This window comes from Ctenopharyngodon idella, chromosome 14, assembly GCF_019924925.1.
Source record: "Ctenopharyngodon idella isolate HZGC_01 chromosome 14, HZGC01, whole genome shotgun sequence".
Lineage (NCBI taxonomy): Eukaryota > Metazoa > Chordata > Actinopteri > Cypriniformes > Xenocyprididae > Ctenopharyngodon > Ctenopharyngodon idella.
Genome location: NC_067233.1, coordinates 21,234,129 through 21,249,181, shown reverse-complemented (window position 1 = coordinate 21,249,181; position 15,053 = coordinate 21,234,129). Strand labels below are relative to the sequence as shown.

The 15,053-nt window shown below is 40.0% G+C and overlaps 2 protein-coding genes across 2 annotated transcripts; both read right to left on the bottom strand.

The window, feature by feature from the left end:
• Positions 1–1,200: 1,200 nt before the first annotated feature.
• Positions 1,201–3,168, bottom strand: LOC127494800 (uncharacterized). Its single transcript, XM_051860956.1, has 2 exons — positions 2,908–3,168; positions 1,201–2,237 (listed from the first exon to the last, which is right to left on the bottom strand). Exon 2 carries the CDS (start codon positions 2,224–2,226, stop codon positions 1,201–1,203), a length of 1,026 nt encoding a protein of 341 aa, XP_051716916.1. The 5' UTR covers positions 2,227–2,237; positions 2,908–3,168.
• A 5,073-nt stretch (positions 3,169–8,241) lies between these two features.
• On the bottom strand, positions 8,242–14,625 carry LOC127494867 (uncharacterized). Its single transcript, XM_051861051.1, has 4 exons — positions 14,500–14,625; positions 11,808–12,511; positions 11,491–11,657; positions 8,242–11,357 (listed from the first exon to the last, which is right to left on the bottom strand). Exons 2-4 carry the CDS (start codon positions 12,495–12,497, stop codon positions 10,463–10,465), a joined length of 1,752 nt encoding a protein of 583 aa, XP_051717011.1. The 5' UTR covers positions 12,498–12,511; positions 14,500–14,625; the 3' UTR covers positions 8,242–10,462.
• Between the last annotated feature and the right edge of the window lie 428 nt (positions 14,626–15,053).

Below are 15,053 nucleotides of genomic sequence, written 5' to 3'. Positions count from 1 at the left end.
GTGAGTGTATCAAATTTCCTTTAAAAAAGCACTAACTAGTTCACATTCTGTTTGTGAGTGGTCATTTAAATTTATAGCAATTAATAGTACATTTTGCAGGATAAAAGTGCACAATTCATGTGCTATTTTCCTCCATTCTTCTACAGAAGTATGTGTCTGAAAACATGACATTACATTAACAACACAGTTTGAGATACCAGCTGAAAATGGCACAGGCAAGCTGGGATTGATTCTCTAGAACAGAGATTCCAATGTTGAAGGCCTATGAAGACCTTTGTTTTGGGCTGTCATGACATAGTCAAAAATAAGGGGGGGAAAGGGAAAATTTGTTTTATTTTTGCATTGGAATATAGAGAAGATAGTTGGGTACAAGACAACATTTACTCTTTGACCCGCAACCTTAAATCAAGTTTGATTTTTGGCCATTGATAGAAAAAAGCATATACATCCAGCTAAATATAAAACAACAATGCTTAGGAATAGTAATCATGTAGTTTCATAAGATTTCATAAAAGAAAATGATTTGGAAATATTTCTTGGACAATCTTATTTTACAACATTTTAGTTTCTTCCACAATTTTTCCAGTGGTTGAAGGCCTACTTTCATTCGATACTGAAACCCAAGTGACTTAAACAAGTCTCCTACAATAAAAAACAGGAGTAAAGAACATGTTTTTGTTGGCAAAGCAAGGGATGTTTCTTTATACAGATTTTTTTTTATAGTCTTACACAAGAATAGTCAAAAGTGAAGCCTAAGAAATAAGAAAATATTAACATATACATGTTAAAATATATGTATAAAATATAAAAATGTAATATATATGTTAAAATATTAACATATATTACACAAATTTCAGTGGTTGTTTGATGGTTCTTTGTCAAAATCTTTGTCAAATCATGTTAACAAAAAATAAATTAGTTGTTTTCTGTATCACTTGTGTTATGTCTGAAAGCAAATGAAAAAAAACAAGCTTTTTATGACTTGTGCATCAAACACTTTAGTACAATTTGACTGCACATCTATAAGGATAACTAATAATAGTATATAACATAGCCTTTTTTGATATATGACGTGGCAGATCTGTCTGCAGTTATGCTTATCAGCATTTTGTCAGTTTTTTCAAATTGCTATAATGAGTAATGTTGTATTTTATACTTGCTTAAGAAGTCAGAATTAAGGTATTTTCTTGAAGCACATGCTTAAACATGCGGCAGCGGGACTTCAGGCGGAGGGTTCGGCTGATCGGTGATCTTCAAATCCTGACAGAACAACACCGGTTCTGATCCGAGACCCAGCTGGTACTGCCACAAATTGAAACGCTGGTTTGGCTTCAGCTCAAATGATAGTTGCTCTTCCACTTCAGTCTCTTCATTCAAGCTTTCCTTCTCAGCGTTCGCACTTGAACCTCCATATTCTGTTGAAAAGGAGAACTGCCACTTTAAAATTAACCTTGCAAGTTTTCCAGCTGTGATCGAGCCTGACGTTTCTATCTTCCAGTTCTGTGTGATCTGGGACGTCTTCTCCGTATTGTATCCAACCTTTTTTGTAACTTTCTTTTGCCATGTCACTGGTGTGGGACTGTCATTACTTACAGTTTGTATATTATCCCACTTTCTAAACGCTGGGCCGTTAGTTATCGACAGCCCACCTGGCAGGAAGTTAAGAACATCAGGATGGACAGAATAAACAGCAACACATCTGTCATCCTCGAAGTCGTTACCTATGTAGTACTCGACTCCCCACTCTGAGGCTGGCTTGAGGAAGTAGTAGTGATCTGGCAGACCCCAGTAATAGAGACCATTTCTGCAATTGGGATGCAGGGCAAATTCATCAGAACCGGAGTCTTGACTCAGGTCTTTTGTTCTTCTGTAAGTGCCCTTTTCTTGGAAGATGATGTAAAACCAGTCAAAGGCTGACAGATAGTGGTCTCCGCCCTGGCAGTTGGGATGAAGTGTGTAGACTGCAGATTCAGTATCTGTTGACAAGTCCATGACTTTGCGGTAGGAATTTCCCTTAATGATGTAAAACTGGCCAATTTCGTCAGCAAAGTAATGGTCTCCATTTTGGCAGGCGGGGTGCAGTGCATAAATTCTGAGGTCCCCCCCTCCTCTGAAATCACATGACCTCATATAGCAGCCAAGATCAGAGCGGATTATATAATAGTAGAAGCTTGATCCACAGAAATCAACACCTTTTATTTTGTGCCTGGGAATAATATCTGGCATTTTGCCTTAACCTGCAACACAGGAAAACAAACAAAAACAGCCTAGAGTTATTTTCCCACTCTGTAAATTAGTCAAGGTCACAAATGAAGACGAGATCTTTTTCTCTCAGCACTCCAGTATATATAGCACCATACTGTAGCGCAGCAGTCTGTTTGTAATAGTTGTGATTTGCTGTTTTCTTCAGCACCAGCATTTACGGGGTTAATGTGGAGAGTTCAAGAAGTGCTGTATGAGAAAATGTAAGTGCTGGTAGGCTGCTGTGCCTGTTGTTGTTTGCATTAAAGCTTTCAACAAAAAGCTCCTTTGTTTGTCTTTCTTAAGACATTACAATACTTTTATATTCAATATCTTCTTGTCATTTTAATATTAGGAATGCAGTCACTTCACTAGAAATCTTTTTTCATCTGTACATTAAGTATGTCTGCCCTCCATACATAATTTTGGCTGTCCTGTCGACTCCTTGCTTACAAAGTTACACAACAAATACATATCTGTTTAAAAAGTATGGTAACAAAATGGCATGTAATATTTCTGAATACTCATTTAGAAGGCATGTTTTGTTTTGTTCTGTTTTTTTTTAAATGAAATATTCTTAAATCATGTAAAATGACCTAAACCACAGAAACACAAATACAGGTCTTGAAATGAGCTCCAAATGCTCTTTATTAGAAACATACTCACCTAGATAAGTGTATACTACAGCACTGGTTCTGAGGGGCAGCTTTTCTGCTGTTAGTCTGAGAAACATCTGACTGCTGCCTTAAATAGAGGGGGCGTGTTCCGGCAGGTAAGTGGCGTCAGTGCATACCCAAAGAGAGTAGGACTGGCAAAACACATTCACAAGCCTTAAGGAAGAATAATTCTGAATACAGGCAGGCATGTAGTGGCCATTGGGAGCACCGGGACTTTCCCAGTGGGCCGGTCGAGTAGATGCACCTCCCCCTCCCCCATGTTAGGCACTGTTTTTAAATTTCAGAGCATGCGAAACTGTGATGAAGTGGCGCTACCCGATGCATCCGCCAATGTTAATATTGTAATTGTACTATTGTTCTGTAAAGTAAAAAATAACAATAATAATAATAAATATTATTATTTATTAGAAGCAATCCGTATATTAATGTAACAGATTTATGAATGGGTTATAAAAGCTTATTTTATTCTACAGTACAATAGTGTATATTATTGAAATATTTTTGCAATAGTAAGATATATCTTTATTAATTGAATAATAATAATTGCAGGGGTGGGGTTAGGTGATTCCGGTTTTCCTTCTTTTCTGTCTTTAGCTGATCACATGCCTGCGCTTAAGTGACTGCATTTTTTTATTTAGCAGTTTTTTGGGGTTTTTTTGTTTTTTTATAGAAAATAATTAAATTATTTATGTTCTAATTATTGTTGAGCTGCAGGTTTAGGCTCAGTGACTGCATTTATTTTAATTTAATTAAGAAGAATTGAATTATTGTATTTAATTAGTTAACCTGACATAATACTATTCCAAATATTCTATGTGTTGCTTAAAAATAAAATATATTGTGCACAATGGAAAAAAAGTTTTTTTTCTACCCAGACATTTAAAAATAACACATTTTAGAGCTGTAATCGCAATATACCGCGATACCATTAAACCGGGTTATTTTTGCTTAAGTTTATCATACCGTCAAAATCTCAGACTGATGCCTAGTTCCTTGATTGTATGGACAGGTGTTTCTTGTTCCCCTTGTTATCTTTTTAGCCTCATGTTCATATATGGCCTTTGTGCTTCTCCTGTTCAGGGTCAGTAGTGTTTTGTATGGTTGTTTGTGATGGATTTCTCCTGTGGTTCCTATAGTTCTCTGGATCCTCTGTATTCTACGCACTGCAAAACAGCAGCAGCCTGAGGGCCTGAACTATGCAAAGTGGGTGTGTGGTGTCTGTTCACCCACAGCAGAGGGGAGAGCAGAGAGGGAGTCAACTTATGCTCTGAAGGACATGGAGAGCACTTTAGGCACATAGCCTTGTCTCAGGTTAAAGGACAACGTTGCTGTCATTGGGCCCAAGCTCGAGGCAGGAAGTGTCCATTGAGAGACCCTGCAGGACACCAATTTGCTTGACCAATGCCAGAGCCAGCAGGAGAGTGGTCTTAGCGAAAGAGGCCAAAGGTCAAAGGTCGGCTTTCATGGCTCAAACGCAGGGTCTCTGAGTGCCCTCAGGAGAATGGACAGGTCCCAGGAAAGGACAGTGTTAGGGTGAGGTGGGTTTAGCCTCCATCAGGTCATGTTTCCCAAACGACTGGCCAGCTATAGGGGCATGGTACGCCACGATAGCTGCCTGCCGTGTATACTTTGAGCATGGACGAAGTGCGTCCACCATCCAACAGCTCCTGCAGAAAAGAGAGAATGGAAGCGATCTCACAAGCCATGGGGTTGTGAGATCGTAGTTCATCAGGCTGCACACTAGCTGGAAAAGATAGCCCATTTCTGGCCATAGGTGGAGGCTCCACAACTTAGGTTGGGGATGCCAGATTGACCCCTCTGCTTGAGAAAAGGAGGTCCCTTCTCAGCGGGAATGGCCATGGTGCTGCAGACAGCAGCTGGACCATTCCTGGGAACTACGGCTAGTTCTGCCAGAGTGGTGCCACGAGTAAGACTGAGCATCTGTCCTCCCTGATTTGGCTGATGACCTGAGGGAACAGTGCTACCGGAGGGAAGGCACTAAGGCGCAGAGGGGGCCATCTGTGGGCTAAATGCATCTTTTTCCTTTGAAAAGAATATTGGGCAGTGGGTGTTCTCTATTGATGCAAAGAGATCCACTTCCTCCTGGTCGAAAATGCTCCAAATCATGCGAACCATCTGGGGATGGAGTCTACATTGTCCTGTCCGTTCCAGGACAGAATATCTGCTCCCGTGTTCATGGAGTCCGGCACATGTATAGCTTTTACTATGCGGAGATTGTCCTGTGCCCACAGGAAGAGGCGGCGTGCCAGTCTGTTCAGTAGATGGAATATGAGACCCCCTGGTGATTTATATAGGCTACCACTATCATGTTGTCGACTGGACTAGGACATGGTGCACTCTGAGCTCCTGCCAAAATTCTCTGAAAGCCAGGAGCACTGCCATCATTTCCAGGCAGTTGATGTGCCAGCTCAACATCGGCTCTGCCCAAGAGCCAAAGGCAGGCCTGCTGTCACACAGTGTGCCCCAACCAGCCTTGGAGGTGTCTGTCACGACTACCTTTCTTCTGGAAACCAAACCCAGTTCATCTGATAGAGATGGGGTGATTTTCAGGGGGCCAGGGCTCTGGTACAGCCATAGTTCACCCTGAGAATAATACAGACCTCGTGCCACACTCGAGGTGGGGCACGGGCCTTCAACCAGCGTTGTAGGGCCCGCTGCATGTTTAACAGGCCCAATGGAACTACTGAGGAGGCTGCTGCCATGAGGCCCAGTAGCTTCTGAAATGTCTTCAAGGGGAGGTTGCTCCCTGGTCTGAATGTCGTCACTAACTGCTGAATTTTCAGGGAGGGGTCCTGTGAAATCCAGGCCCGCATTTCAGACAAGTCAATTACTGCCCCCAGGAACAAGATGCTTTGGCTAGGGAACAGCGAGCACTTGCTCTGTTACATGTGCCCTGGGTCTGTGTTCATCAGCTTGGTCCCACAATTCCCCATCTAGGAACTAATCACACACTCACACCTGTTTCCCATCAGTGACACTTTATAAGCTGCACTCTAACACACACACATTGCTGAGTATTGTTTAGTCCTTTGTTTGCATTGTGTCTGTTCCGTGTCCTGCCTAGCCTTGCCTGTGTTTTTGACCCTGGACTGATTCCTTGTTTATGATCGTTTGCTGCCTGCCTTGACCTTTAATTAATTGCCTAAATTATTACATTATTAGCTAACTGCATTCTCTAAATTGTAATGTTGACATGCATTCTCTGTAAAGCTGCTTTGAAACGATATGTATCGTGAAAAGCGCTATACAAATAAATGTGAATTGAATTAAATTGAAAATTGAACCTTTGCCTGTGTATTGGACTACTCTTTACCTTGCCTTCCTGTTTCTGTTTGCTGGTGTTTGACCTACTGCCTGTATGACTACGCTCTCCTGTAAATAAAGCCTGCACGTGGATCTCCAACTCCGTTGTCCCGTTCCGATCCGTTACATGCTCAAATTGATTCCGAACCCAAGATTTTCTAGATGGCTGAGGAGCAGAGACCTGTACTCACACAGTTCCTCTTTTAATTGGGCCAAGAGCAACAAATCATCGAGGTAATTCAGGAAGCGAACTCATTTCGCAAAAGTGCGTGGAGCTAGAAACAGTCCGAATGGTAGGACTGTATATTGGTAACCCACTCCCTTGAACGCGAATCTCAGAGCGTTCTGTGATGGGGAGCTATATGGATATGAAAGTATGCGTCCTTCAGATCCACTGATAAAAACCAAAGCTTTTGCCATGTCAACAATAGTGAGAGTGGTCGAAGCAGAAGAGTAAGCGTGGGCCAAGTAGGGGCATGCCACAACTTGTAAGTTCATCATGATTCGCTCATAGGTAGGTTTCTGGCGGGGGGCTCGCTAATGGCGCCCCGGCTGTAAGAACCATTCGTTGAAGCGGCTGTGGGCAGGCACTTCCAAGCCAACCACTCCAAACCAGGTTTATGGCAAGTTCAAGCCAGGCCCTTAACATTGCCTGGCTCCTTGGGTGGTAGGGGGCGGAGTCCAGCATGGAGTCCGCCCACACCCCTGTATTTAAAACTGCCAATGTAATTGGCCCATATTCCTCCTTGGCACCCTCAAAAGAGACCAAAAGGCTCGTACCAGATGAGGGCGTTGGCTTTCGTGGGTGAAGAGCACTGGGGAATTCCCTCGCTGCAGGAAGAGTGAGGCATGCTTGATATGGACCGGCATGAGCTCATTCAGTGACTCCAATGTTTCTTCCTCTCAGGCTCCTGGAGCCCAGGCTGCAGGAGGCTGTTCTCAACAGTGAGTAGAAAGAATTCTTCATCTTCAGAGTCAGCGAGGAGATGAATCTTTGTGCTGAAGGAGAGAAATTCTGACTAAATGGCTCTTTCTGCGTGACTTAAATAGGCAGTCGGACCGGCCCTTTCTGGCAGGCTGAAAGGCCATTTGTCTGTGAAAAGCACACACGTGAACCAATCAGGCTTCAGTATTCTGAGAAAACTGAGTTTCCCCTTACGCGTCAGAGACTGACACAATGCAAATGAACCATATGGAAAGGGAACATTTATATTCACAAAAATGTCTCTATTTGTACAAATTGCTGCACATTCATTTCATTCTGAATTCACTTATTAATTTGAGGCTGTGCAGAATTTCCCTTTTTTTTGATATGGCTGTGAGAATGTGTTTTGCACCATATTCACTGCAGCAACTGTAGCAAAAATGTGAGCATATGAGTTTATTAATTTATTAGTTTGTGAGTTATATAATAGGATTTGTGCACCTGCAGGTGCAACTGTTGTGTTGTCTATTAAAATATTTTTCTGTGACTTCACATTTACTGACACCCATGTGTGGCTATTCTCTACAACTACAAATTCCACTGTCACAGATGCTCAATTGTTTTGCTCCAAAAAATGCCTTCATGCAGTTGCGCCTGGCGCTCGTTGCCACTAACAGCAGATCTCCTCTGAGAAAATGTTCCCGCAACAACCGGTCTCCCAAAACCTCCAGTGCCAAAAAGATACAAACAGCATGAAGCATGAACCACCAGTGTGTGTGTGTGTGTGTGTGTCTGTGTGTGTGTCTGTGTGTGTTGCATTTTACACAAATTCCAATGATTGTTTAATTTCTTTCTTTTTTAATTTCTTTTCTTTGTTTAGTTTCTTTTTTTTTTTTTTTTTTTTTTTTTGTCAAGCCATGTTAACAAAAATTAATTATGTTTTCTGTATCACTTGTGTCTCTTTTAATCATTTCAAAAGAAGGTTAAATGATGGTCAACTTTAAAAGTAATGGATCCTTAATAAATGTTTATTAGGACTAAATATTTCTCACTTTAGATTAAGTCACACAAAAGTCAAGGCAAGGCAAGTTTATTTATATCACACATTTCATACACAATGGTAATTCAAAGTGCTTTACAAAAAAAGAATCATAACATAATCACAACAAGTGCATAAGAAAAACGATGAATGAACTCATTTGTATTTTAATAGGTTAACGATACTATTTATAAACTATGAATTAACTAATAGTTTGCAAATGATTTATAATTACTTTATTAATGTATATGTGTTACCAAAAAGGGTGTAAGACACAAAATAATGGATAAATTATGATGATCAAAAAGATGAATACAAAATGATTAACAGAATTTTATAATGCAGATAATTAACCGTAGATTATTAATTATGCCATACACAGGTGAAACTCCATAAGTTTTACACAGAAAGCAAGTGAAAAAATCTCAAGCTTTTTATAACTTCATCAAACACTTCAGTAGAATTCGACTGCACATCTATAAGGACAACTAATATACTATATAACGTAGCCTTTTTTTTTTTATACATTACATGTGGCAGAGCTGTCTGCAGTTATTGTTAAATCAGCATTTTCTAAGTTTTTTTTTAAATTGCTATAATGAAAAATATATTTCATACTGTAATTGAACTCCTGTATATGGCCAGGGGCGTAATTTCCACTCTGGACTTTTCAAAACTTTTGACTGAGCTTAACGTTAACGTACACTGTTGCTAGGTGACTTCAGACTGTTAGCTAAATATTTAATGCATAACATTCTGTGTACCATGAAAACGACTCTACTTTAAACCGCAGCATTTTCTGTCAGCAATGTATGCAGGGTTTTTCCTGCATAGAGAATTACGAGGCGTCCGCCTCTGTCAAATTTAATTTCGTGCCTCCTCCACGGTTTTGTTGCAGGTTCCCGGTCTGTGTCCATTCTCGAACCATTCGATACTGCTGATAATCAGAGGGTCGGGCGGGCCAAGTAATAAAAAATAACATTCCAATTAATTGCGGGTGGATGAGAGATAAATCATTAATGTGTTGATTTTAATAAGGACACGGAACTCTCATTTCACGGTAAGATGCAACGAATGTGCATCACTCTTTTACTTTCGTTTTCAATTTAACATATTTCTCTTCAGGGAAAACCAATCAAGGAAAACATGTGCCTAGAGCACCTTCTAGTGGTAATTTTATAAAACACAAAGGAAAAAACCCTTCATGAGATATTCCTTTATAGCTTAAAGGTGCACTATGTAGTTTTTCCATCTGCTAGGGGGTGCCTATTCAAAACAAAGGCGTAGCTTGATGACGCCAAGTTTGAGCCCGGAATCTTGGGACATAATAAATTGGGATAGGACTCGGGCAGAAATCATGTTCATGAATGTGATTATTAACGTTACAGTGCGTGTCGCCGCATTTGCGCATGTGATTGAAGACTGTGCGCTATGAGCACAGTATAATGGCTTTTGTTTTTCTGAGGTAAGAGACTTTTTACTTATTAACAAGTTCCGAAAACAACATTAAAAAAAGACACTAACATAAAACCTGACATCTCATCTGAGCGTAAATACTCTATCAGGACAACGCGTTTTTCTCAGGCACTTTTAAACTGTGTCTGTCAACAGCTTCATGCACGTCTTTCAAAATGAAAGTCTCGCATAAGAAAAAACATAGAATTACGTTTGCTGTTGTTTCTTTGAGGGCATACTCCGCGACCCACTCAAAACGGTCTTGTGATCCACTTTTGGGTCGCGACTCACCAGTTGAGAAACACTGCACTATACTGCAGCGCAGCAGTCTGTCTGTAATAGTTGTGATTTGCTGTTTTCTTCAGCACCAGCATTTACGGGGTTAATGTGGAGAGTTCAGGAAGTGCATATGAGAAAATATAAGTGCTGCGTAAGCTGCTGTGCCTGTTGTTCTGCATTCTGCATTAAAATTCTCAATGAAAAGCTCCTTTCTTTGTCTTTAAGACATTACAATAGGGGAGAGTGGGGACGATTTCCTTGAGTTTCTCAGAGACTAATAAATGTGAATTGAATTGAATTGAATTGGTTTTAAAAGGTTTTTTTTTTTTATTTTTAAAGTTATTTATCTTTATGGTGCAGTTGAAACATGTCAGTAGTAAATATGATGGGATAGAAAGACCTAAACTGTCACTTCTTTTATCTAAGTTCTTCCAACATGAATAAATGGGCTGGTCTTGTGCATTACTCTGGGTCGCTCATGGTACTACATATCAGGAATGACCCAGATGCCGTTCAGGTGATTTATCTGCGGTTTCTGTCGAATAATGATCTTAAGGCTCTGAATAACATAGAGTTCATGTACCTATCATCCATGTACATAGTCATAACGGTTCCATCACTTGTGTAGGCATACTGCCTTCTCCACTCTGCTGGCCTTGGTGGACTTCCTGCACGGTCCAAACAAGCAGCCAGGTGCACAGTAGCTGTTTTACCCTGGACCATGAGTATAAATGATGTCACAAATATGAACATGTACAGAGGGATCTCTCCAAATGCATTTACCATATTTTGTGGGACAACATATGGAATAATAACACGGTCTATTTCCATGCTTCTATTCATCCAAAACTGGTGAAAAAGGGCCCATGCTCTTTCTTCAGGGGTCACAGGGGATAGAAGGATCCCTGGGATGTTGTGGAGAGATCTTCGCATGCTATTCCAGCAACGTGGCAAAGGGTTCGGCTCATAGTAAAGTGTATTTCTCGTATTGTAAAACTCTCTGTTTGTCACTTGAATGTTCCCCTGAGCAATACCAAATGCAGCGTGAGAATCAATGCTGCAGTTCCACGGAGAGTAAAGAATGGTGTCTCTGATGGTAGGTGTGGGCACCAGGCCACCTGCTGGCATAAATTGGTCGACAATTGTGCCATGAGCCACAAACACAATGTCTATGTGACCTCCATCAGGCCTTGTCAAATCCTCAAGAATGGGAGCCAAATTCTCCAGAAAAAATCGTAGAAGATTCACAAATTCAATCTGATGAGTTATTCCCTGAAGCCAGGAGATAACTGTGTTGTCTGTACATGTTCCCATGATATAGTCCATTATGTTCTGTCCATTTTCATTCATGCTGAGAGAATATCCCCCCAAGTTCTTAATGAGATTCCTCATTCGGAACAATTTTTGGATGATTTCACTGTAATAAGAAAAGTTGTACTGTGAGTCAGTCAGTTACCTTCAGACCTTCATTATTGTACAATCTCAGACAAATATAAGATGTATTGGATTTGGCTAAGACAGATAAATTAGTAGAAAATAAAATATCATACTGCATTGCATCCAGCTGTTCCTTTAGCTTTTGTCGGCCTTGAAGTATTTCCCTGGCTGAATCCCGTAAGAACTTGCTGGCCTCCGTGACCCGATTGCCTTTTACTAATTCTTCACTCTTTACAATCAGGTCGTACAGACACATGCCTAAACTAATCACACCCAGAACCTAGAAAGAAAGTCACAATCACAAAATCACTGTCTAACATAAGGAAAATGCAGTGAATATTTAATATTGTTCTCTTGAAAAGTGACTTCAGGAGAATTTCAAAGTCGCAATTTTCTTAAAATGGAATGCTTGAGAAAAGAAAGCTGATACCCTTGATCCTGCTTTAACAGCAGCTTTAATGCCAATTTGTCCAATGTCCTTCACCATTTCTTTAGCAGATACCTTCAGGCTACTCGTGATCACAGCAGAAAAAGTAACGAGGCCCAGAGCTTGGCCAATAAAGCGCGAGGCCTCGGCTGGAGCCAGTCCACCTGGTGTTATGTGACGAAAGAACGTGGCCCTGTTGAAACCTCTGAGAAAGTCCAGGGGTACATGAGTTTTATTCCTTCTGGCCAGAGCCCACATCAGTTGAGTGGTCACCTCACACTCCAACTCATCAGCATGAGCCCCGAGCTGTGTTCCTCCACACCGGTCCTTCAGATCTTGCAGTTGCTTCTGAATGCTCGTCCCAACCTCCTCATCTTCTTTAATTAATTCTATAGCTTTATTAAAGGTACTGCTGGACATACCTGCCTCTACCAATGTGGAAGTGACACTGACTACAGTGCCTGCTGCTGCAGCAACCAGTAGAGGGCTGGCCAGACCTCCTGTCAAGATAGTGGCAAGCAGTGCTCCAGATATTGAGGCCACAGATGTAGCAGCTCCAACCACCTGAGCAATGTTGCTGTCCTGATGAACTTTTTCCAGCTCTTGCGCCAGTTCCAACAGCTTTCTTGCACATTCCTTTCGGTTTTCCAGCCAGCGCAAGAGTGAATCACATAAAAGATCTGCTGCCTCCATGATTAGAGCAGGAACTGTGAGAAGAGAAAATGACAGATTTCTTCAAATGGCACAATATATCATCTAAAGATTACAGTAATGCACGCCTGATGTCAACACTTTAGAACACTGGTCTATCATTAATGAATAACTGCACAGGAACAAATGAGTAACGCATTATTAACATCCTAGTAACTACTATTAACTAACAAGAAACTCTTATTAATGAATTAGTAAGTAATGGTGCTCAGTTGAATGTGGTAGTTCATTATTAGCTAATCAATAACTACAATAACTTTTTTTCATACCTCCCTCTTTTTCTCACCAGGGGTGGGCTTGCTTATTAACAAAAAATTAAGGCTCTATTTTAGGCAAATGTAAAGGCCCTTTCACATCAAAAGTGAAATAAATAAACCTCAGGCTGAAGGAAACGCAAATTCACTCCTCAACAGTAGAGGGCGCCGCTCTAACAAACCTTTCGGCTGTGCTGCCATTCTGGACGGTAGAAGAATAGGAACACTGTAAAAAGTAATCTAATGACTTAAAGGTGCAATATGTAAGAATTTTGCAGTAAATATCCAAAAACCACTAGGCCAGTGTTATATATTTTGTTCACTTGAGTACTTACAATATCCCAAATGTTTACAACTATTTGTAAATCGTGAGAAAATTGCAATTTTAACCAAGTCTGTCAATTGCGTCATACCCGCGTTACTATCTTATATTATCTATGATAAACAGAGCTATGTTACCTCATACTCATGACCGGAAAAGCGGAAGCGGCGCCGGCGACTGTGGCATAATAAAAGTTCCGCTGCTCATGAGGCGTGTGTTGTGCAATCGCTCCAGCGGCCTCGTTCACCTCCGGTCCTGCTCTGCTTCATGCTACAGTAACGTTAATAATCGCATCCATGAACATGATTTCTTCCCGAGTCCTATCCCTATTCTTTTGCACCGTCCGTTGAGGTGAAGACCACATGTGCCAAGATTCCACGCTCAAACTTGCCATCATCAAGCTACGCTTTTGTTTTGAATAGGCCTCTAGCGACCTCTAGAGGAGAGAAATCTTACATACTGCACCTTTAACTTAAATAATGAGGAAACCTGTTGCTTTAAAATTAAGTAAATAAACTTCACGTAATTGAGAATATTAAGTTATGTGGAATTGTCAAGTTCACATTACTTAATTTTTTTAATTACTCATGGTTTATTTAATAATTTTAATGGTTAATGGTGTTTAATGGTTGAATTGTATCATCGAAGGTCAGCAGAAAAGACATTGGCTAATACAGTGAGATTACATTTGTTTTATTTAATTATTGCAGGTTTGCATAATTTTAGTTAGAATTTCATTGTTTTTATTCATTTTGAGAAATACTGAATCTGTTTTTGTGCAGCTGAGATGAGTAAATGCATGCTCATTTAGTCTAGAACTACAATGTTCACACACACACACACACACACACACACACGACGCCTCTGCACACACTTACGATTTCTCTCAACATGGCAACAGGAGAGCTGTCAGTCAATAAATAGGAAAATAAAGTAACTTATTCTACTTATTTGAAAAAGTAAACTCAGATATTTTGTTGTAAATTTGAAAAGTAATTTACTTTATTAGTTACTTGAGCCAGTTTTTAAGCCAGTTTAACATAATTTAAGTTGAAATGAATTTGTACAACCAAGCTGATTCTACTATTCTATTCTACTAATTATTTATTACAGTGCAGGAGAATAAACGAGTAGTCAAACACTACAAAAAAGAATTTAAATCAGCTAAGGGTGGATATACAAAATACTGTGATGTGTGAAATTTGGGAAAATCCAGCTAAAGTCCTTAAGATTCTTGAAATTCTTGAAAAAAACAAACCAGATATAGGCCTTTTAGGGAATACTTAAGTACTTTCACTGAGATCACAAAACAATCAATCACAAACTTTCGTTGCTTTACATTCATTTTTAAAACATTTATACATTGAATGTTATTAATGATGAATAAATCTATGAAAAATGTACTTACATGTCTGCTGTTTAAGTAACTCTATAAATCACAGCAGCCACTCCTTAACTTACAAGTACAAGTTTGTGTTGCAATGTCCTCTCAATTTTTTTGAGAGAAGGAGGATGTCCGTGCTGGGAGGAGAAAGGTCAGAAAAACTGTGTAGGGACTTTTTTTTAGAGCTAGATCTAATACAGAAACCGAAACTGTTCTGTGCTGTTTTGCCTGTGTTCTTTGAGCCCTAATTAGTTACTGATTTAATTCACCCATTCATACTTTCTTACTTTCATTTATGGTTATGTGACTTTGTTTCTGTGACTTCTCCAGCGATCTCCTGCATGTTAAGTTGTTAAATAAAGACTTATCCATCATCCTGCGCTCATTACAGCCACTCACACGTGACACTAACAACATCCACAATAAAATATGTGCAAACATCAGCCTGTCTGCAGACTGTGAGTTCTGTGCACATGTGGCTGGTCTTCTGCAGATGCAATGATCGCAAATTAATAAAGAATAACAAGATTTAATATGAAAAAGATTCTAAATTATTAACGCTATATAAATGAAGTTGA